General features: G+C 35.0%; 2 protein-coding genes across 2 annotated transcripts; one reads left to right on the forward strand and one right to left on the reverse strand.

Annotated features, from left to right (window-relative positions):
- Positions 1 to 3,022: 3,022 nt before the first annotated feature.
- On the forward strand, positions 3,023 to 8,212 carry LOC142618872 (caffeic acid 3-O-methyltransferase). Its single transcript, XM_075791910.1, has 4 exons — positions 3,023 to 3,649; positions 6,577 to 6,887; positions 7,385 to 7,449; positions 7,741 to 8,212. Exons 1-4 carry the CDS (start codon positions 3,231 to 3,233, stop codon positions 8,041 to 8,043), a joined length of 1,098 nt encoding a protein of 365 aa, XP_075648025.1. The 5' UTR covers positions 3,023 to 3,230; the 3' UTR covers positions 8,044 to 8,212.
- A 2,924-nt stretch (positions 8,213 to 11,136) lies between these two features.
- On the reverse strand, positions 11,137 to 21,039 carry LOC142619045 (protein DOWNY MILDEW RESISTANCE 6). Its single transcript, XM_075792122.1, has 4 exons — positions 20,726 to 21,039; positions 20,352 to 20,599; positions 12,322 to 12,646; positions 11,137 to 12,029 (listed from the first exon to the last, which is right to left on the reverse strand). The coding sequence occupies exons 1-4, from the start codon at positions 20,921 to 20,923 to the stop codon at positions 11,787 to 11,789; spliced, it is 1,014 nt and encodes a 337-aa protein (XP_075648237.1). The 5' UTR covers positions 20,924 to 21,039; the 3' UTR covers positions 11,137 to 11,786.
- Between the last annotated feature and the right edge of the window lie 1,588 nt (positions 21,040 to 22,627).

Consider the following 22,627-nt stretch of genomic DNA (forward strand, 5'->3'; position numbering starts at 1 on the left):
AGAATAGTAGCCAAAAATGAGAAATTAAAAAAGAAAAGAGAAGACCACTCAGTACAATGCACACAGTCAAGGGGAATAAAGCATTACCGCGATGGAATGCCATTGTAGTCGTGTGGCAAGTGTCTCATCATCGCCCTGCGCATAGTAATGGACATCATCGGGCAGCATGAGGCCCTGCGCCAAACTTTGGGCCACTCGCCCCCCTGCACCCCTGTCCCATAGCCAGACGCTGGCGGTTTCCGGCAGGCATTCGTCACCTAACCGGAAGGTGTGCTGCCAACCAACCGCCGGCCGGGAAGAGGATGCCACGTTGGTTCCAACCTGAACTGTAGGGGGTGTGACCACCGGCCCCTCCGGAAGCTTGGAACCGCTCGCTGCACGGGGAAGGGTCTTTGGTAAAGCATCACCCGGGACAGGAGGGTTATTCTCGGCAACCCTTTTTCTCTTCTGGTTTTCGCCCGCTAGAGAAGTTTGACTCGCCCTTTTTGGGGACTAAGTTTGAGCCATAGGACAGGCGCTGGGAATGAACTGAGAAAGGGTCATCTCTGTATGCTTCACCATTCTCTCCTCTTGGTCGGCAGCTGGCTCCTCGGCTACGGGGGCAGCGTCCTCCGGTTGTCCGATCGCTTGTACCTCTGTCGACTCTGGGACACGCGCTCGGCAGAACCGTCCCTCACCGACGCGATGTCGTCTGTAGTGGTATAGTGCGGGCCACTTCCTCGAGCCTCGCCTGTGGTGAGCCCGGGGGGAGGGAATGTCTTGTACCACACGTCGATGTACGATAGGAGCGGGCTGTCTACCAAAAGCGTCTGGCCGAAGTTTTGCCAAGTGGTGTACATAGGGTTGACGCCAAGGATCAAATGAGACGCCCTAAGTTGCCCTTCGTCGTGCACGAAGATCTCCGACCTAAGAACGAAGTTGAGGTCTCGTGCGTGTATAACTCTACTGTTCGGGAAGAACCTTTTGCATTCTGCAACAAGTCCGGGAACAAACCGATCAGCTAAAAAAAAAATATATATATATAAAAGATGCAAGAACAAATTAAATGAGAATTTTCGGTACCGACCAACTTCACATGGTGAGAGCGGGCAAAGAAGCTCACTGGCATGCCAGTTACCACGCACCCGAACGAACTCTCCGGCCGAGTTCCTATTAGAGTCGGGCAGGCAGGATATGACCACGGGCGAAGTTGCCGCACAGTTTATACATGAAATTTATGTCGTGCTGGTTCAACTGCAGCCCGAACATGTGGTTTAACCGGATGACACAGCTAACAACCCTATAAAAGTTGGGGGAAACTGGTTGGGGCACAAGCCGTAAAACCCTAGGGTACCTATTACGAGAAGGTCTACAGGGAACCTAACCCCACCCTCGAGTATCAACATCAGCGGGAAGAACGCTGCGTTCGAGTCAGCAGCCTTCTGAAGTTCGAGGTCGCCCACATTGCAATACGCAACGTCGGCATCCCCTGGGACGCCAAAGGTCTCTCTAAAACTAGCCAAGACAGCCCCAAGGGTAAGTAGGTGAGAAAACCTCATTCCTAGAGTATAAAATGGAAGAGAATCGGAAGGGAAAGAGAGGTAGAGAGAACTTACTTGGGGCTCTAGGGAGTGGAGAACTGAGGAGGTTTTTGCACAGGAGAAGAATGCTCGGCAAAGGAGGGATGGGGAGCAAGAGAAACGTGAAAAGTCAAAAAGGAGTCTAGAATGGGCTATTTATAGGACTTTGAAGCGTTTAATGAGGCCAGGGGCGGGAAAAATAAACCCTCCCAAATCCCTTTCTTGGATAACCCCCCATACGCGTGGGCACGGTTCACGAATCGTTAGACGGATCACGAACCGTCGGGCGGTTCGCCAACTACCAAATATTAATTACTGACGTGACGACCTGATACAACGCCATTTTCGAGAAATCCGCTAAGACGATTGCCCTAGCCGTGTGCCGAGAGTATACATCTATGGGAAACCATCACTACGACTTGCCCGGGATCCTTAATTCATCGCCTGAAGCAGAGCATGAATCAAGTGGGGGCTATTGTACGGGCCTCACCCCCCGTCAAGCCCAATCGCCCTAAGGCCCATGAAGACTAACTCTTATAAGAGCCCTGCACTGATCACACATGGTAACGCACGTGCCGTCCAAGAGGTTTGAGCTCAGAGTGCTCAAAGCAGCCTGTGACGTGCCCCTGCCGAGTACAAAACTTACATGCGGGGTTGGTCCCAACGCCACTATCATTTTCTCCTTCCCGCCACCAAACATCCACTTAGATGAAACAGTATTGGACCTCCCTTCCATTGCCTAGGGAATGCGCCTGTCGAGCATGAAACCCAGCGGTGGAGCCAGTTCCAATGCCACTTTCATTTCCTCTCACTCCCAACTAAACCCCCACTTATGGGTAATGGTATTGAACCCCTCCTTCCACCCACCAGGGGAATAATCATGACCGTTCCATTAAGCTTGGCTATAAATAGGCAGAGAAGATTCAGTTGAAGAGGTTAACAATTTCAGGGTGGAGAGACTAGAGAGAATAATACTAATCATCCCCCAAGGAGGAAAGGGAGTGTGAGTGGGAAAAGAGGAGAGACTCAGGAAACGAGCCTGCCAAGCATAGCGCCACCCGTGGTAGGAAATCCAAAAGCCCACTTTACAAATAGATTGTGAGCCTAAACTCTTCTGAGGCCCAGCAACCCTATTTTGGAAGGCACAAGAATAATAAAGTGACCACAACAATTTCATAACAAATTTTATACAACAAGTTGTTAGCCTGTTATTGATGAGTAAAACATGTCAACATTGAACCCAAATTAGAATTAATAACAGCTTACCACATAAGAATTATTGCGAAATTATTGTAAAAAATTTATGAATGTAACATTACTCTTACATTTATTGAATTCAAATTTAAATAATTCTCAAGTAAAAGTGTTCAAATTTTTATTAGGCAGTGAAAATAAGTTAATTTAGTATATAATATATATTTTAAAAGTATATATATATTTCTATAATATTTTTTTTGACAAGCGAGGGTGGTCCTACTCGTAGTAGGACCACCCTCACTTACAAGTGGAGCCGCCAATGGCTTGGTGGTGGTTGAGGAAAAACCATATATATATTAACGATTCCAACCTAGTCATAGCATAACTCATCTTCCCCAACCTCTCTCTCTCTCTCTCTCTCACTTTAACAATTCTTATTCATACCCAAAACCCACATAACGAAGCCACAAAAAAATGGGCTCAAGTGGTGAAACCCAGATGACTCCAACCCAAGTCTCAGATGAAGAAGCCAACCTCTTTGCCATGCAACTAGCCAGTGCTTCAGTTCTCCCCATGGTCCTAAAATCTGCCATAGAACTTGATCTCTTGGAGATCATAGCCAAGGCTGGACCCGGTGCTTACCTTTCTCCTGCAGAGATTGCTTCCCAGCTCCCTACGAAAAACCCAGATGCACCAGTGATTGTGGACCGCATATTGAGGCTCCTGGCTAGCTACTCTGTTCTCACATACTCTCTGCGCACACTCCCTGATGGGAAAGTTGAGAGGCTTTATGGTACAGCTCCTGTGTGTAAGTTCTTGACCAAGAATGAAGATGGTGTGTCTCTTGCTGCTCTTTCTCTCATGAATCAAGATAAGGTCCTCATGGAGAGCTGGTAATGTCCTCTCAATCTCATCCTCTTCTTTTTCTTTTCCGTATTTCTTTTTTAAAATATATGGTTTCACTTTACTAGTTTCTTTAAAGGATTTGTTAATAAACAATTTTTAAAAAGTTTTGATATCTTTCTAAAAATATTTCTTAAACATTAATTAAATAATTTTATAGACCGGTGGAATTGAAATTAATGATTAATTGGGCTAATAGTTGATAATAAAATACATGTCACACTTTCTATTCTACCTATTCCTTGTTTCCTTCTCAAAAAAAAAATAAAAAATACTTATTCCTTGTTTTTAAAAGAGTCACACTGTCATTCTTTTTAAGCTGAACAGAGAAGCCTTTCTCCTATGTTGTCTGACAAATTATTCACTTCCAATCAATGGAGGGAAGTGGGTGTGTTTCAACAATTCATTATAATGAAAAATAGTAATGTGTTCTTGATGTTATTTTTAATGTGTTGCATTTGCATGCACAACGAGGTCTCTCCTTATATTGCATACACAGCGATGATTTTAATTCGAGAACGTTAAGGTGCTACCATAATTACGCCCAAACTAGAAAAACTACACTGTGCCTCTGACCATTTTTTTTCCTACTAAAAGAAACATCCATCGTCAAATGATTAGGAAGTTTGAATATATGAATAGTTTGTTCATATATAATTTTCCTTTACCTTGGTCTGTACTGCTGTACAGGTAGGAGTCCTGTCTCTTGGGTTTAGTGACGAGTGATTACCAATATTTTTTTTTTCTTTAAAAAAAAAAATTAGAAACTTGTGAATCATTTAATGGGTAGGTAGCAGGGCCCCACCAACGTTTTTGACACTTGGAAAAATCATCCTTTATAATTTTAAAGGTTTTTTTTTTTTTTTTTTTTAAAGAAAAAGAAAAAGGGCCCGCCCCTTGAAAATGGTCTTTGTAACTCTTTTTTATCTTTTTCCTTTTTTCCTGAGTTGTTGGTGGGTGCTAAATCTTTTTTTTTTTTTTTTTGGTAAATAAAAAAGTATAGTAGGTGCTTAATCTTATTACGTCCATCTGTAGTACCTCAAGCAATCATTAAAAGACAAAAAAAGAAAAGAAAAAAAAGAAGAAGAAGGGTTTATTGTCTTTCAATTTCCAAATGAAAAAAATATAAAATAAATTCAGTTTAAAAAAGGCTAGCCAATTTTTTCAAATCAAATAAAAAATTAAATTAAAAAAGTTATTAATATTGTGTCTATTGTCTGTATCAAAAAAAAAAAAAAAAAAACTCAATATTGTGTCTATTGAGTTTTAGAACTTAACTGATAAAGTTTCTAAAATCATAAATTAAAATTTTATAATAAATAAATAAATAAAACAAAAATATGGAGGCAATAATAAATATATCAAGGTGGATTGTGAGTCCAAAATTTTTTTATTTTATATATTTGGGGATAATAATATATAATCAATTGGATTTGGAGTATACTATTGTCTATTGCTAAGCATGTTGCCGTGCCTAGTAATTGCTTCAACCAACTGGATTTGGTGGTGGATTGTGATATATATAAATGAAGTCATGAGTCATGATCAACAATTTTTAAGTCCCTTTAGATTAGTCAGTATGATTTTCACTCTTTTTATAATTAATAGCATAACATTACTATTAGGACTACTAATAAGTTTTACTTTGTTTCTTTCTCTTTCTTTATGTGACTCAAAGAAAAATTAGAAAGATAAACCTTAGTGGGACCCTTAAAAAAAGTTTAGGGTGATTTGTTGGATAGATAGTCACTAGATGCTGATGGGCATAGGGGACCCTCCACTTAGGAGTCTAAAACAATCAACCACGACTTCATCTAAGATCTCCTAATTCCTTGTTGCTTAGTGCTTTACTAAGGCTGTGCATAACTTGATCTATTTTCTATGCCTCTAATTATTATACCCAACAATTGGCATCCACATGATTTCAATGATTGCTTACTGCTTAGTGCTTTACTAGGGCTGTGCATAACTTCTATTTTGTATGCCTCTAATCATTATACCTAAAAATTTGCACCACATGATTCCAATTATCTTATGTGTGAGATAGTAGATATACATAACCTCTAAAGAAAAGATATTAGATATATGCATAATCTTCTTCTTTTTTTTTTTTAAACAAAATTGTACTAGTAATGTAAGCTAAGAATTTTCCATATGTATAATTGTATATTCCCTTTTATGGTGTATAGATTTCACAGGTTCCTATAAAAGAAGTAACAATAATCTAAAGTATTGGATTTATGTTTCATTAAAAAAAATTGTATCATCCATCTCCTGGACCTATAATTATGTGGGATCCATTCGATGTGAGAAGGATGATGCATGTATCATAATCATAAGACGTTTTTCTAGAAGCGGTGAGAAAAATTGAAAAAAAAAAATAATGAAAGAATGTTTTGGTTTTGCATTTTTGAATGCTAAATAATATTATTTTTGCCTTAATTGACCTTTGCCTGCGGTGCTGGTGTCAAGTCGTTATACAAGCTAAGAAAAGAACCCATCACAACCTATGGATCAGGTTTGAAATTAACAAAAGTCCGCCATTTCACACTAGCACTTCTTTTCTTTTCTGGGCTCAATAATGGAGTCACCTTTCACTTACAATTCACACTAGCTTCATGATTTGATGTTTATGACCTTTCCCTGCTTCGTAAGATCTTTGAACATTAGCAACGGTATATACCAAACTGGGACTTCTTTTTTTGAGAAAAAACTAGGACTTCAAATGTCAACTACTATTAAATAAAGATAGGCCTTGTATTTGATGTAAAAGTTGGAAAAAAATGGTACTTTGTCATCTACGTGCATTGTATTGCATAGACATTTTGGCATTTTGCATGAGAATTCATCACTTTCCGGCCAAAGAAAAGTAGAAAACGAAAATTTTCACCTAATTGACTAATTCGATTTTCTATAGGTACTACTTGAAAGATGCAGTTCTTGAAGGTGGGATTCCATTTAACAAGGCCCATGGAATGACCTCGTTTGAGTATCATGGTAAAGATCTTAGATTCAACAAGGTATTCAACAAGGGAATGTCTGATCACTCTACCATTACCATGAAGAAAATATTGGAGACCTACAAAGGCTTTGAGGGTCTCACATCAGTGGTTGATGTTGGTGGTGGTACTGGAGCTGTCCTTAGCATGATCGTCGCAAAATACCCCTCTATTAAGGGCATCAATTTTGATTTGCCCCATGTGATCGAGGACGCACCATCTTATCCCGGTATTGACACTATTTCATTTTTATTTATGTCATATATTAAATTAAGTAGTTTCAAGTTGTCTCGTCTGACAAATTTTCTTGTCCATAGGTTCAAATCTATCGTATCTATTATAAAAGTCATATGGTTGATAGAATGCTTAATTTAAGCTATATTTTATAATGGCAATGTAGATTTAAGCGCTTGCCTATTACCTTTGTCTTTAATAAGTTAGACTTTTCAAGAGGGTTGTTGGATGCAGACTGGTTGCCCATTCTAAAGTCTTTTTTATATTTATTACTTTATTCCCAAACTAAAACCATGTGTACTGCAGCATAATGCTTTTTTTTTTTAATTATTATTATTATTATTATTTTTTTTTTTTTTCTTGTCCATAGGTTCAAATCTATTTTATCTATTTTAAAAGTAAAACCCTGTATAATGCATTATAATGCTATTATTTTTGTAATGTTTTTTGGGTTCAATAATGATCTCATGGGCTAGATATGAGTGTTGGCAGGTGTGGAGCATGTTGGGGGAGACATGTTTGTTAGTGTTCCTAAAGGAGATGCCATTTTCATGAAGGTGGGTTTAAACTTACCAGAGATCCTTTCACTTGCTTACCCGCATGCTTGCTTGACTTTTTAGTTGGGTCCAGTTATATAAAACTACAATGGTGCAATTGATAGTTGACAATTGGAAGGCACCACTAGCTCTCAACTTTACAGTCTAATTCAACTATAGGGTGTGCAAAGACAATTGTATTAACTAGTGCATGAATCATAGAGTGAAAATGAAATTATAAGAAAATTTGATTAGTCAAAGGCATTCTATCCTTGATTTATGTTATTGATATGTGTATACTCCGACGTACAGTGGATATGTCACGATTGGAGCGATGAACATTGCTCGAATTTTTTGAAGAACTGCTATGCTGCTCTTCCAGACAATGGAAAGGTGATTCTTGCTGAATGCATTCTTCCTGTAGCCCCGGACACTAGCCTTGCTGCTAAGGGAGTCATCCACATTGACGTTATCATGTTGGCTCATAATCCTGGTGGGAAAGAGAGAACCGAAAAGGAGTTTGAGGCCTTGGCTAAAGGGGCTGGATTTCAAGGGTTCAGAGTAGTGTGTTCTGCTTTCAATACCTATATCATTGAATTCATTAAAAAGCTTTGAGCCCTCAGCTATGGTACATACCTATTGCATTTGGGTTTTGCGGGTTTGTGACCGTGTTCGTTTCAAAAGTGGATTTCTGATATATGTAGTTTATGTTAACTGAGAGAGGAAACAAGGGAGTGAATGTATACTTCTCATATGAAATAAAAACTTTGTAATTTGGATTGAAGAAGATGAATTTAAAATTGGATCATGAAAGGGCCCAAATCAAAAAAGGTTAATTGTGAGAGTTATGAAATAAATGACCATTTCCTTTTTCACATGACATTATGCAATCAAATGGAGCATGAACTAGTTAAAACTGAAAAGGTTAATGAAACTTTGAGAGATATTAGAAAGAAGAAATACATGCAAGTATTGCCTGAGTTCTCTAATTCAACTTTGAGGCCATAACTCATAAGTGGAAAAATTCAGATATTAGAAAGAAGAAATATATGCAAGTATTGCCTGGGTTATTTAATTTGAGGCCATAACACATAAGTGGAAAAATTCAAAGAAAACAGAGGATGAGTAGATTTGAGATATGTAACCATACAAGAACAAACAAAAAAAAACACAGCAAGACAAGCCATAGATAGGGATTCTATTCCCCAAGGGCTGGTACCAGTCAAATGAAGCAAGACTAGGAAAGGTAAACTCATCTTTTCTAATAACTGCCAATAATGGAGGCAAAGGAATTACTGATGTGGTGGTGGAAAGGTGAATCTACTAAGAATACACACGTTAAACTAAATTGAATGTGACAATGAACAAACTCAATGACCCTACTTCAACAAGATATCAGTTCATATAGTTAGAATTGGAGAGACAAGAAGAGAGAAGCAAGAGAGGCTCAGATAGTTGGATGTTAGAGCCGATGACTATTCAGTATCTCCTGACTATCTGCATGACTATTGATTATCTCTTGACTATCTGCGAGAATCTAAGCTTTAGAATATTGCTGTAGAAGGGAGGGGGAAACAAAGGTATCATGATTTTAAAACAAAAGCAGCACTTTATCTGAGATTCAGTACATGAAATGTGGAATTCCCACCAGCATCTGAGTTCAGATAGTGAGGGAAGTGTAAGAGTGGTTATCAGTGTGCAAGAACACATGCATTTTCACTAGGACGCACCCCATGAGCCTAATCCAGGCTGCGAACTAGGATGCAAGAATGTTTTCCACAGTAGAGGCATTTGGTTTTTAAAGTTCTACCAGTGAAGCGAATCATCCCTTCAGAAATCTACAACACTGTGTTTGACTATGCAAGTTCTTAAATTTAGCCATGAATATGCATTGATATGAAAAAACAGAAAGGAATAATATGAAGAAATCTTGTGAAAACTGTGCAGGGAAGCCATAAATCCACCAAAAAAAGGGGAGTCAATTTAGAGTAGCAAGAGGATGCATAAGAAAGCACTTTAGCTGACCCTCTTCCTGGCCAGCACTTTACTACTGATCTCAATAGAAAATACTGCAAGGAAATTATTTTTCTTGAAAGGAAGTTCTCTTGGGGACAGAATCTGAGACCCTTATAGAAAATCCTTTCCTTGCCAAATCTAGAATGGTTTCAAATTTCGAGTGTGTGTAGAGAAGATATCATAGCTTATGTTATGAAGCACATTTGGAGCTTATTCACGAAGGCAAGGCAGGGTCTCTATGGGCTGCTTGGGTTCATGAGACTCTGCTGAAAGGCAGGTGCCTTTGGACCATAAGAATCCCTCAAAGCTGTACATGGGATTGGAGAACCATTTTAAAGCTTAGGGATGAGGCTAGAAGATTTATACAGTTTGACGTGGCAAATGGGAATAGGATTTTTCTATGGCATAATAACTGGCATCTTGCAGGTATTCCTCTATTAAAACTTGGTTTTAGAATCATTTGTGATGCAGCAAGTTGCTTTGAGGATAGAGTGGATTCAGTATTGAGGAAAAAGTATTGGATATGGAAGCCTGTCAGGTTTGAGGAGCTTGTTAACAAATAGAGCCAACTAAGCCTTGTGGATTTGAAGGATGAGGATAAGGCAAGATGGTCTATTACCAAGACTGGCTGCTTCCCTTGTGCAGCTACATATGATGATCTTAGAATGAGCGTAGAGGTGGTTGATTGATGCAAAATTCTTCGGATCATTCTTAGCATTCTTAGACCCTCTTTATTGGCTAGTTGATAATCAAGAATAAGCTATGAACTAGAGATAGGCTGTCTTAAAGGGTTTATACTGGTGACAGTCTTTGTGTGTTCTGCAGGGGTTGCAATGAAAGCAGAAATCAACTCATTTGAATGTTCATTTGTCTAGTATCAGATACTAAGAGCAATTGACAGTAGCTGATGACATGGGCTACTGGCAATCTGAAAAGGTAGGGGCTGAGAACCTACATTTTTAAAATTGCTTTATGGGCTTCTGTCTACTATCTATGATTCCAGAGAAATGCCATAATACATTATGGCTCAATTTGGTCTGAGGAGCAGATTCTAAGGATGTGAGAAGTCATCTTGAAGATCAAACTAAATTTCAGAACTCCACCCTAAATAAGGTCCTTTGCTATAATTGGGGGCTGAACCCTTTTGTCATGCGTACTTAGACCCACAAGATTGTGAAAATCTGCAGCTTATGTCCTGAGATGAAGATTAGCAAGCAGTGCTGCTCTGCTTATATGAAACTTCCCCTATCATTTGCTTGGGCTTAGTAGCCTAGTGAACCTGCAGAAGGAAGCTGGCTTGGCTGGATTGACTGAGGCCAAGAGGGCTAGCACTTAGTTTGCAAATTTGCTCTGTGCATATCTCTCATCTGTTGGTTCCTTGTGAGGCACCTTGAACTGGTAGCTTGTACTTCATCTGGTCTAAATGGGCTTGCTTTTGCAGATGTGTCTGTGAAGTTTTGTCTTGACCAAAATTTGGGCTTTGTATAGCCTTATGTTTTGTACTTTTGGTTCTCTTTAATGAAATTTTCTGATTCATTAAAAGAGAGAGAGAGAGAGAGAGAGATCATAGCTTCATTGACAAAATCTAGTAGGATGGGAATAGCATAGTGATAAAACACTACTGCTAGATATCAGTGCTTCCTTATTGTAATGCAGCTCAACCCTTTTCTGCTTTATATTAAGCAACGTAGGTGACAAGGGAAAAAACTTTATTTCATACAAAACAGCTAAAATTGTCTGAAATAATACAATCTTATACAACTGCATGCAACAACAATAAAACATACAGCAAAAGACAATTAAAGGTTCATCTTATGCCTAAAAAAGTTAGAAAAAATTCCTACTTGTCATAACAGGTACAATCGCCAGCCCAGAGGATATGCATTGCGGCATATGAACGAGGGCAGAACCACCATTATCCCACCAAGACTTGGGTGAATTTTAGCCACGCTGCCATGGAGCTTGGGCATAATAAATTGATGGCAGAGGGGGACCATGTCAGCCGTGCTGCTATTGAACTGTTCTTAACAAAATGATTACAGTCGCCAACAGAACTTCATTTGCAACAAGAAAAACCCAATACGAAAAAAAAAAAAAAAGAAAAAAAAAGAAAGAAAGATGAAAACTACTAGAACAGCAACAACAACAGATTGACTTGAGAACTTGGATGGACTTAATATTTGGTATCTTGTTTGCTTGCTTGCTTAAAGGAGGTAGAAAATGGCTTTAAGCGAATAAGAAAAACTTAAGGCAAGCTTATTTGCTTAGCCAATTTCTAACTCACTTCAAAGAAAATAAGCAAATAAACTACAAAAAATTAAGACCATCCAAGCCAACACAGGCTAATTCTTGAATAAATCCAAACAGTTGTCTTTCTCCAAGTCCCTACTCCAAAACTTCTTGTAATACTCTGCGTATGTGTAACCCCTGTATACAGCTTCAGATCCATCATCTGTGAGTGAATTGGGAGCGCTGATTAATGCATCGTCACATGGGCAGAGGAATGAAGCTATTGATAGCCTTGGTTTGTCAGCATTGACAATTGCTCGGTGCCAAACACTCTTATAAACCCCATTACTCAGTGCCTGCAATGACTCATTGTCATGTTTAAATCCTTGTCAATGGAATGTGTTTCATAAAAATGACATAAGCATCTTATAGTACAAATTGATAAGCATCTTATAGTACAAATTGTGATGAAAATCAACATGCTACAAGCTTACTGTGCCCTTTGAAATAAAATTATATACTGCTGCAACCTGGCATCTAATATTTTAGTGAGTGATCTACTATAATTCCTTGCTCAATTTAACAAGTTGTATTTGTTTGTTTTGTAGCACCATCAACTATAAGAAAGTACAAGCAGATTATCGGTACCTGTAACTGATCACCGATGTTAATGACAAAAGCATTTGGGTGCGGATTGACAGCAACCCATTTGCCATCTTTGAGGACTTGAAGGCCAGATACATGCAGGTCTTGAAGTAGAATTGTGAGGGCATTGGGGTCAGTATGCGCTGGCAATCCATAAGTCAGTTCTGGTTCCGGACATGGTGGGTAATAGTTTACAGCCATATGCTGTCCTTGTTCTCCCAACACATTCTTTACACAATCCTTTTCTAGGCCTAAGCTCTCTGACATCAACTCTTCTAATCTGTACCCAAGTTGTCGAACTTCCATGCAATAATTACTCACAATTTCCCTATTAAAGAATGTTACATACATTAGCTCTTTTATATTTTCTATGCAAAATTTGCCTATTTTATCAAAGGAAAATTGGGAATTGGTGGATAACAAACAAAAAGAAAGATCTGCATCAAGAAGGATTGGACTCATTCTATGACCTTTTGTTTATTTTTCTTATATATGACCAACTAATTATGTTACCATGGAATGAATAAACTGGGTTCAACTCCTATGTTTGAATTATATGATCAATCAAAGCATGCCAATACACCTCCAAGACTCATTTTACTTTGGACAAAATGCCCTCCAAACAAGATTTGCAAATGCCTGCCATTGCAAGGTGATTACTGCATAGTTTCAGCACATCTGCATCTAAAACATTTTATTATGGTTTCAGGGATGTGTTGGCAAATCCTAAAAACAGAATATGTCAAAACTATGTTGTCAATATAATTGTGTGAAGGTTGAGTCCAGATTATAACTGATAAAAAATTATAAGGTTATGATCTACTTAATGATGATTTGATGATCTTTTACCCATATGTTTTGCATTATAACGAACTTACGGGTCAAAAACGATAAGGTTATGATCTACTCAATGATGGTTCACGGCCACTGCTATGGGAAGGCAAGCAAGGCACTTGCAAAGGTTGCAATAAAGATTTTAGTTGTACAAAAGTTTTGTATGTAAACTATCTCTTCATGTGATTTTTCTACAAGCATCCGTAGACAAAAGGATCGCCCTAAGATGATCATCTCATGGAAATTGAGAATAACGAATCAAAGCAAATTGTTCTATTTCTCAATCTTTTTTACTTGCTCCTATGGAACCAAGGTTGAAAAGATTGAGATATAAATAAGTCATTCACAACCAATAATATAGGATTCCTCAAAAGTTTTAAGGATTAGTAATCCTTTAGATCACAAAAAAGGCTTTTTCTTGGAAATAATTTGTTTTACTGATTTTCCACTTCGTTATCAAATTGTTGTGCTTCCTTGTTTATTGTTTAGTATTGATATATGTGATTTATATTTGCTTGTACATGGAACCCATGATAAACTTATGTAATCAATCAACAAACCACTTAGTTTTTTTTTTTTTTTTTGGAATGGAAGTCAACAAACCACTTAAGTTAACTAGGAGTCTAAACAGAATTTTTCACTTTCTTTAGCATAGAATGAATTATAAACAAATGGTATGTTCAACTGTTTCAAGCTAGCACCTTAAGTTGAGGGAGGAAGTTTTGAAGTTACCATAGGCAACCTTTAATAGATATATTATGGCATACATATGTAGTGATGTAGCTGTTTTGGGATTTATGTTATGTAGTAGGATACTAAAACCATAACATGTTAGTGCCTTTGCAACAGAGTAGCCATCTCAGTTTTTTAGTCAAAATTAAACAAATGAAGCTAAAAAAATGAAATGCACTAGGCTAGCTTATTGTTATACAAAATTCATGAAAGCTCCTGTAATTCACCATTTTGTTTTTCATTCATTCTTTTCATAAACCGTCCAAAATCTCTCTCTCTCTCTCTCGAGAAATTATTGTATACTTTCTCTCTCTCATAGTGGGGTGAGTCCCACCCACTATGGGGCCAACTCGTTTGTGAGAGAGAAGAAGCATACTCTCAAAGTACGCAATAACAACTCCTCTTTCTCTCTCTACACACCGTTATCAAGAATTCAAGCGCAAATCACATTGAATTGTGATTACGGTTGCTAATACTATTTTATTTTATTGTTGAGTTGAGTGAAGATGTTGAATTTGGAGAAAGTGAAGTCAAAGTAAGAATTCTAAATTATCATAATGTAGGTAATAAAAAATAAAAATAAAAAAACTCTAGTTAATCATGATTTGACAAAGGATCTCCCTAGGAGGCTAAGACAGAATGTTCTAAGAAAACTTAAACGCTAATTGTTGAATGATCAAAATGATGACAAAAGCACTGACGTTCAATATTATCAAATAATAAAATCTTACATACTCAGTGACAAATTCTCAAAATTATTATAAATTATTAATAATAATGCCTCCAAAAGCATGCTCTCAAAGTACGCAATAACAACTCCTCGTTCTCTCTCTACACACCGTTATCAAGAATTCAAGCGCAAATCACATTGAATTGTGATTACGGTTGCTAATACTATTTTATTTTATTGTTGAGTTGAGTGAAGATGTTGAATTTGGAGAAAGTGAAGTCAAAGTAAGAATTCTAAATTATCATAATGTAGGTAATAAAAAATAAAAATAAAAAAACTCTAGTTAATCATGATTTGACAAAGGATCTCCCTAGGAGGCTAAGACAGAATGTTCTAAGAAAACTTAAACGCTAATTGTTGAATGATCAAAATGATGACGAAAGCACTGACGTTCAATATTATCAAATAATAAAATCTTACATACTCAGTGACGAATTCTCAAAATTATTATAAATTATTAATAATAATGCCTCCAAAAAAAAACTTGTAATTAATAATAATAATAATAATAAATAAAAGAGAAAGCATTTTACCGTATGTTACGGTCAATGTTTTATACCGCGTAATCACATCTATGAAATTTGCAAAGACTGTTGCCTTGGATTTGTTTTTCCTAGTACCATACCATTTGTGATAACTTAATGATTGTTTGACGAAAATTGGTGAATTAATGCTTAAACATAAATTCAACACATATTCTCTCTTGGTTTATAATTTTTTTTTTTTAAAAAAAAAAACACTTATTCTTCGCCACTCATACTGGCACATGTTAAAATTGGGACAAAAGTTATTTTCACAGACTTTCCCTTTTATTAAACTTGAGATCTCATGGAGATGGTTCACTAGATAATAAAAAATATAAATAAAAATTGAGAAAGGGATAATAATAAAATTTTAAACACAGTAAACGAAACACTTTAATCAATACCATTATAATCTATATTTGTATGAAAATGAAAATGTAGGTAATATAAAAATTTGAATTCACCTTAAAAAAATTTATTATATTTTATAATATTTCGTGAAAGAGGAGGAATCTTATAGTTTTTTTGTTAATAAAATTTTCAATTACGAAAACAAAAGGTTAGTATTGATCTTTATTCTTTATGAGAAAACAAAAGATCTAACCAAGTCATCCCAAGTCACTACATTTTATATATATAAAGTTTTGAAGAAGGTAAAACCAAAGAACGACAAAGGCAGGTAGGCACCCAGGTCCACAATGTAAGTAGTCATTACCAATTGGTCAAAACATTATATATTTGATTTGACTTTCTTCCATATTGTTTGAGTATCCAATTAGGATACCTTAATTCATTGATTTGTTTTATTTAAAAAATGATTAAGTAAAATAAATTGCAATCTAAAGAGAGAAGGTCTTAGAAATTTGCATCTAATCAAATAAACTAAAATATAAATCATACCAAACACATACAAAATCAAACCAATATGCTAAGACCATTGTAAAGAGTTTTATGACCCAATTGCATTATTCAAAAGTCTCCTATAAATCAGTATTGAAGTCGAATCCCCCTTCCCCCATTTATTATAAGCATCAATTTGCTTAGATATTCATAAACTAAACTCCATAAACCCTCATAAAAAATAGTTTTTTTTTTTTTTTGATGAGATCATAAAAAATAGTTAACAAAAGAAAGAATAGTAGATCAAGATCAAACTACTTGTAATAGTGAGACTATTGACCCTAGAAACTAATAGATTATTCACTCATTCATATGGACCATTTGTGTCATTCTCCTAACAAATATAAGTAAATCATTAAGGATTTTAATAATCATGTGAACTGCGTATGGTTATAAATTGAAAATGATTAGTTTCTTAATAATTAAGAGGATTAGCAGATCTTTCACAATATTAAATAAGTTCTCCTGAAAACCTACCTAGTATGGTATTATTATTATTATTATTATTATTATTATTATTATTATATAAGCTTTTAATAAGAGTTTCAATGACATTACTTAATCTTATTTGAGATATTCTTGAATAGAATCAAGATTTGAATCTCTTTTTCTATTCCTATGTACGATAACAATCATAATTTTAAAAATCAGACCGACTAGTTGAACTAATTCAATTAGAAACCAATTATCAATTCAGTCCAATAAAAATCCTTAAAACGGATTTTTAAAACTGTGGTAATAATTGAATTTAAATAAATAAATATATATATATATATATAATAGGTGTACAAAATATTTCTTTTTCTTTTGGGGGTTGAAATGGATGATCTGCATTAATTAAATAGCCATAGAAAGCAAAGTATTGGGCCTGCTGGTTGAAAGTTTTAAGGAATACAAACCATAAGGATTACAAACCAGAAGTATCAGAGTCTAAGAGAAGGATAAAAAATGTAATTTATATAAATTGACTATTATACCCTTATTACATATTATGTGAAAGGGTAGATGAGAGAGTATTTGTGTAAAATGAATTTCTCATCACTTTTCCCTCTTCATTTTCCTCATAATTTGGAAGAATAAAAAAAGTAGACCCAAGAGGGAAAACTTTCTTCTCTATTTTCTATCTCTCTTATTTTTTTTTTCAACGAAACAATAAAAAACAATATTTTTCACCTTATTTTTCTATTCCTATTTTTTATCCTCCCTATTTTCACTCCCAACCCAAACCCACCTAAAATAATACATAATTCTAGAAGAGGCTGAGTTGGCTCGATGCAAAGGAACAATATTAAATTGGATTGGTGGTCAATGGAAGTTAAAGGAATACTGGTTCACACCTCAATAATAATCAATCACAAACCGTGTGATTTAGCTTTCATGACATCAACACGGCTTTTCTCGCTGATGTCAGCAGGAAAATTCTGGCAAAATTAAATATGTACAGGTACAACAACTTTCACCGAATAACGTGTACACAATACTCAATGGCCATGATATCAGCACTGTACCATCGAATTGGCGTCATCACCGTTCAATCAGTAGAAAAAAAGTAAAGGAAGAGGAAAAAGTCTTCAATAGATATTAAATTCCTTGGCCCATGTGACCACACTATCATGAAAAAAAAAAAAGTCTCCCATTAACTGCGCCTAAAGCTATGTGTCCCCCCCCCCCCCCTCTCTTCAATGGTGTGACAGAGTCTAGTCAACCAATAACAATGGGCTTAAACTAGTACTTTTCCTGGGTTTGCCCACTGATCTGCGAACCGACTAATGACATGTTTGGAAGTTTAGAGAGGGAAGAGAGTAGAGGGGAGTAGAGTAGTGGGGAGGAGAGTAGAGGAGAATGATTACCCTCCACCTTGTTTGGAAGTTTTTATAATTAGTAAGGGGAAAGGGAGTAATTAGTCATTCCCTTTGTTTTTAACATTGTAATTTTATAAATATAATAAGGGTAAATTAGGTAATTTACTTTATCAATAATTTTATGTGCTCTACTCTCCCTCCAAATCTCTCCAATTTGGGGGAATTAAAAATGAGAGGGTTGGAGGTAGTTGAAACCCCTTCAAACCCCTCCAAACCCCTCCCCCTCCTTCCTTAAAAAACTCCCAAACAAGATAATTGAATTACTCCCCTTCCCTCTACTCTACTTCCCCTCCTTTTTTAAACATCCAAACAGGCCATAAGTTCCCGACGAGATTCATTATAAATATGAGAGAAAGAAACATCATCTTATCATGTTTTGAAAATATCTAAGATTTATCTTACAATTTACCGTACTAGACGTACGTACCAAAGATATTGTGACGTAGTGTTCCCTGTTTCTCATCTTAATGATAAATTACAGTAACGGATTAAATTTACGGTGAGACAAATCAAGAATGTGAGAGAGAAAGCACCTCATGGTCCTACAACATGAGCACTAGGGTACTGTAATGGAATCCGATTCCGTGTTTGTTACGTAGAGATTTTGTTTACATTAATTAAGAAGTTAATTAATTTCTTATTTTTATAAATAATTATATCCTTTCTCATTGAAAGATCAGTCACAGACTCAAATGATGACAGCCAATCTAAATTTGGTCCAATGAAATGGAATCCTCTAGGAATTGTTCTCTGTCACATAAATCTGATAAGTTTAAAAACATATATATAAAACTTTTAGCTGAATTATGTGGAATCCACTAAGTTTATACTTTCCGCTTTTTTTTTTTTTTTCGGTTGCCGTAGTAAATTGACTAAAATTTTCTATGACGAAATAAATGACTTTCTTTTATAAGAAGTACCAAAATTTGAATCTCCCTTCTCATTGTTGTAATTATAAAGTTATAAAATAAATATATTTATTTATGAGAAAAGTTAATGGATTTTTAAAGCATTGATTTAAGATATATTTTTAGAAACTTGTTATATATATAAAAAAAAATGAAATAGTTTTTTTTGCTGCTTTTTATATTTTCTATAGAAGATGTGTTGAAATTTTACTAAAATGATTTATTAACAATTGATCTAATATCACCCATTAACATCGCCTTTTATATGTATATTGATTATGTTTTAGAGTAAACAAAACTACCTTTTGATAAGCTAACAAAACACGTTAGCTGTTTTTATTTTTTTTTGAAAGAGCTAGTTTCTAATTTATATGTGCCCTTGTGTTGTCACTTTCGTACACATGATATCAGAGATTTTAATTACAAGTTGATTTTCGATTTCTAACTTGTAATTTTTCTACTAATTACAAACAACCATTACAAAAGACAATTTATCTTTAAGAGGCATGTCAGTGTCTTGTAGCATTGCAAAGAGACAAATCGACTTGACCAATTGCTAAAATATGGTCATTCTATATAATTTGTGTTTGTATTTGCTCATGTGAGCGCTGGTGTGGCATGTTGCAGTATATGCTTGTGTAACAGCTTAGGGAATCGCGCCTAGCACATGGGATGTTATTGAGCTCTGATTTTTTTTCTTCATTTTTTTTTTTTAATTTTCCATTCTTAAATAAAGGAGGGAAATTCAAATCCAGTTTGTTCTTCATGAAAGAATCAAAGAACTTCCATTGAATCATAACCTTGATTAGATATTGTTGTCATGTCAACCATATTATAACATGTTGTCAAATGGATCGAAATCTACTTTATGACTAAGAAAATTGCGAAATCCCTAGCTCTCATATGGTTTTGAGGGGAGTTATAATGATACATATATGTTTGAGTGAAGTGTGATGGAAGAAGAAAGAAAAGGAATGGATTATACGGTATCTAAACGTTTATGTGGTGAGAAGCATGAATACAAACGGAAAGTCCTAGCACTTGCATGCACAAATGAAGCTTGATGTTAATGCAAATACCTAGTAAGATTATGCATATGGTACATAATCTCTTTAGGAACATCTCTTCAAATTGAGGTTTTTGTGATAATTCAGCATTTAAAAACTGAAAATTGGTGACAGATGATGTTAATCATGAACAAGACAACAAAATATTCAAGAGAACCATATAAAATATACGGATATTGTTAATGAAACCGTTTTTTCAGTTATTTCAGTTATTCTAATTCCTCGTACAGTTAACCATGTTAACTATAACTTTTTGTTAACGTGGGTGTCTAGAACTCCAAGCTTAAGTTTTAAATATAACTTTCTATTATGATATTTAATAATAAGTATATAGAATGATTAATCCTAAAAATTAAATTTTGGATTTTTTAGGGATCAAAAGAACTTTATGTCGTCACTCAAATAATATTAATATTCATACTTCCACAAAAAAAAAACAAAATGAGAGAGAGGGAGAGAGGAGAAAAAGTACTTACTTGAAATCAGGAGGATTGGAAGGCCACTCAGGAACATATTTGTCCAAAGGATAACAATGAAGTCTGAGATAGTCTCTCCAATTGTGAACTTTTTCCTTGTTCACATTAAAACTTGTAGAAAGTCTCATTGTCTTTGATGGGTCATCTGAGTACAACTTCAACTTCTCTTCCACAGGTAGGCTAAAGAACTCAGTGGCTATTCGTAACATTTTTTCTACTGCCTCCAAAGACACACCATGATTGATCACCTAGTTAGGAAAAAATGACAAATTAAGTATATATATATATATATAAGTAGATGAGGGAGTAAAAAGTGAGTGACTTGTTTTGAGAGAGTAGTAGTGAAGGAGTGGAATATGCTAATATGTGTGTACCTGAAAAAAGCCATAGAATTTGCAGGCCTCTGCAATTTGTTTGACAACTTGGGATCTATCCTCTAAACCCAAGTCAATGATAGGAACATCATCACAACCAGAGACTTCAGATAGGCGGGGTCGGTCTGATTCTGGCCTGACATAACTTTCCGGCAAGTTTGAGTAGCGAACTCCGGTGGATAATACCTTGGTGTCCATGTATTGGAAACCAGACAAAAGCAATGGGAAAGATAAATTAATTGGGTTCACCCAATATCTGCTTAGGTTTCTGAAGTTTCCTAGAAGTTGAAAACTTCTTAATACGAGTAACTCTACTCTGCCGCATGCCGCTTATTTATATAAATATAAATGCCTTCGAAAAATGAAAAAAAAAAATATATATATATATATATATATATATATATATATATATATATATATATATATATATATATATATGGTTTGTTTGGAATTCGCTTATTTTGTTGAAATTGAAAATTTTTTACTAAAATTACTATAGATGAAGGTAAAAGTTAACTGAAATAATACAGTAAAACCTATGAATAGTACCAAAAGTGCAATGAGGTCTATGAATAGTAACAAAAATAAGCTGTTTAACAAAATAAGCTAGCAAATTTCATCATGCTAAAAGCACACATAATATATATATACACACTTGGTTTGAAGAGAAACCCTTCAAATACTTGTCTTATATTTTTTTATTGAATATGAATTTTGAAAAGTTGACTGTTGGATTACATGCTTTTATGTTTTTAACATGCATGTCAAATTTCGTTTAAATCAGATGTTATTTACTATTCGATCAATAAATTTATTTTTTGTGCATAATTTTTTTTATCACGAATACTAAATTTAAACATGTTATCGATGATATAATTATTGATCTTTAATTTAATTATTTATTATTTTTTTGCAAGCATTGAGAATATAAGAAGAATGTGCAATTTGACGATTAAATTTTCACAAAATAAACAATTGAAGTAAAATAATAATAATAATATTTTGTCGTATTTACTAATTATTATATCTTATTATATAAAGAATCTTAGATTTATTTTAATTTTTGTCTTAAAATTTAAAAATTTATTAAAATAATACATTTTACTAATGATTAAAATAAACTTGACTTCATGGATACTCAAAGTCAATATAGAGAAACAGCCGCTTGTAATATTGTGTGAACTCTAAACAAAAAGGAAAAAATATTATTTATGACATGTTATTAAAAATGTAAAATGAATGATGCGTAGATAGATGATGTACACAACAAATATGAGAGAATCAATGCTCAAAAGGGGCAGTGTGGCTATTGTTAACATGCCTTCTATGCCTTAGAGCATTCACATCAAGGATCTCAAAATATAAGGGTCTGTTTGGTTATGTTTTCGTTGTTTAAACAACACAGCACGTAATTTTATAATACTTTTTCATCTACACGTATTTCCACAACACTTAAATAACGTTACTAGAACAACATTACCAAACGGACCCTATAGTATTTAGCAATTCAAAAATCTACTTTATCAATTTTAACAATTTACTTTACAATTCATCCCACAATAAAGATTCTTTTTTTTTACCATTTCATTTATAATAATATAAAAAACTCATTAAAATAATAAAAAACAACCACCACTACAAGCAACCACCGCTGCCAACCACCAAAAAATCATTAAAAAATAAAAACAAGATGCTACAGTGAGCTTTCATTTATGAAACTTCACTGTAGTAGGATGTCAAATTTTTTAAGATATAGCATCTTTGATGGAGCATGATTTTTGTGGTTTAAAATGCTAAAAATAGCTTTTGAGTGAGTTTAACACCCTTGCAATGAATGCTCATGGAGCATTCACATCCACTTTCTTGAAACTATTCTATTTTACCATCTTAAAAGTCACTTTA

This window comes from Castanea sativa, chromosome 12, assembly GCF_040712315.1.
Source record: "Castanea sativa cultivar Marrone di Chiusa Pesio chromosome 12, ASM4071231v1".
In the NCBI taxonomy this organism is placed as follows: Eukaryota; Viridiplantae; Streptophyta; class Magnoliopsida; order Fagales; family Fagaceae; genus Castanea; species Castanea sativa.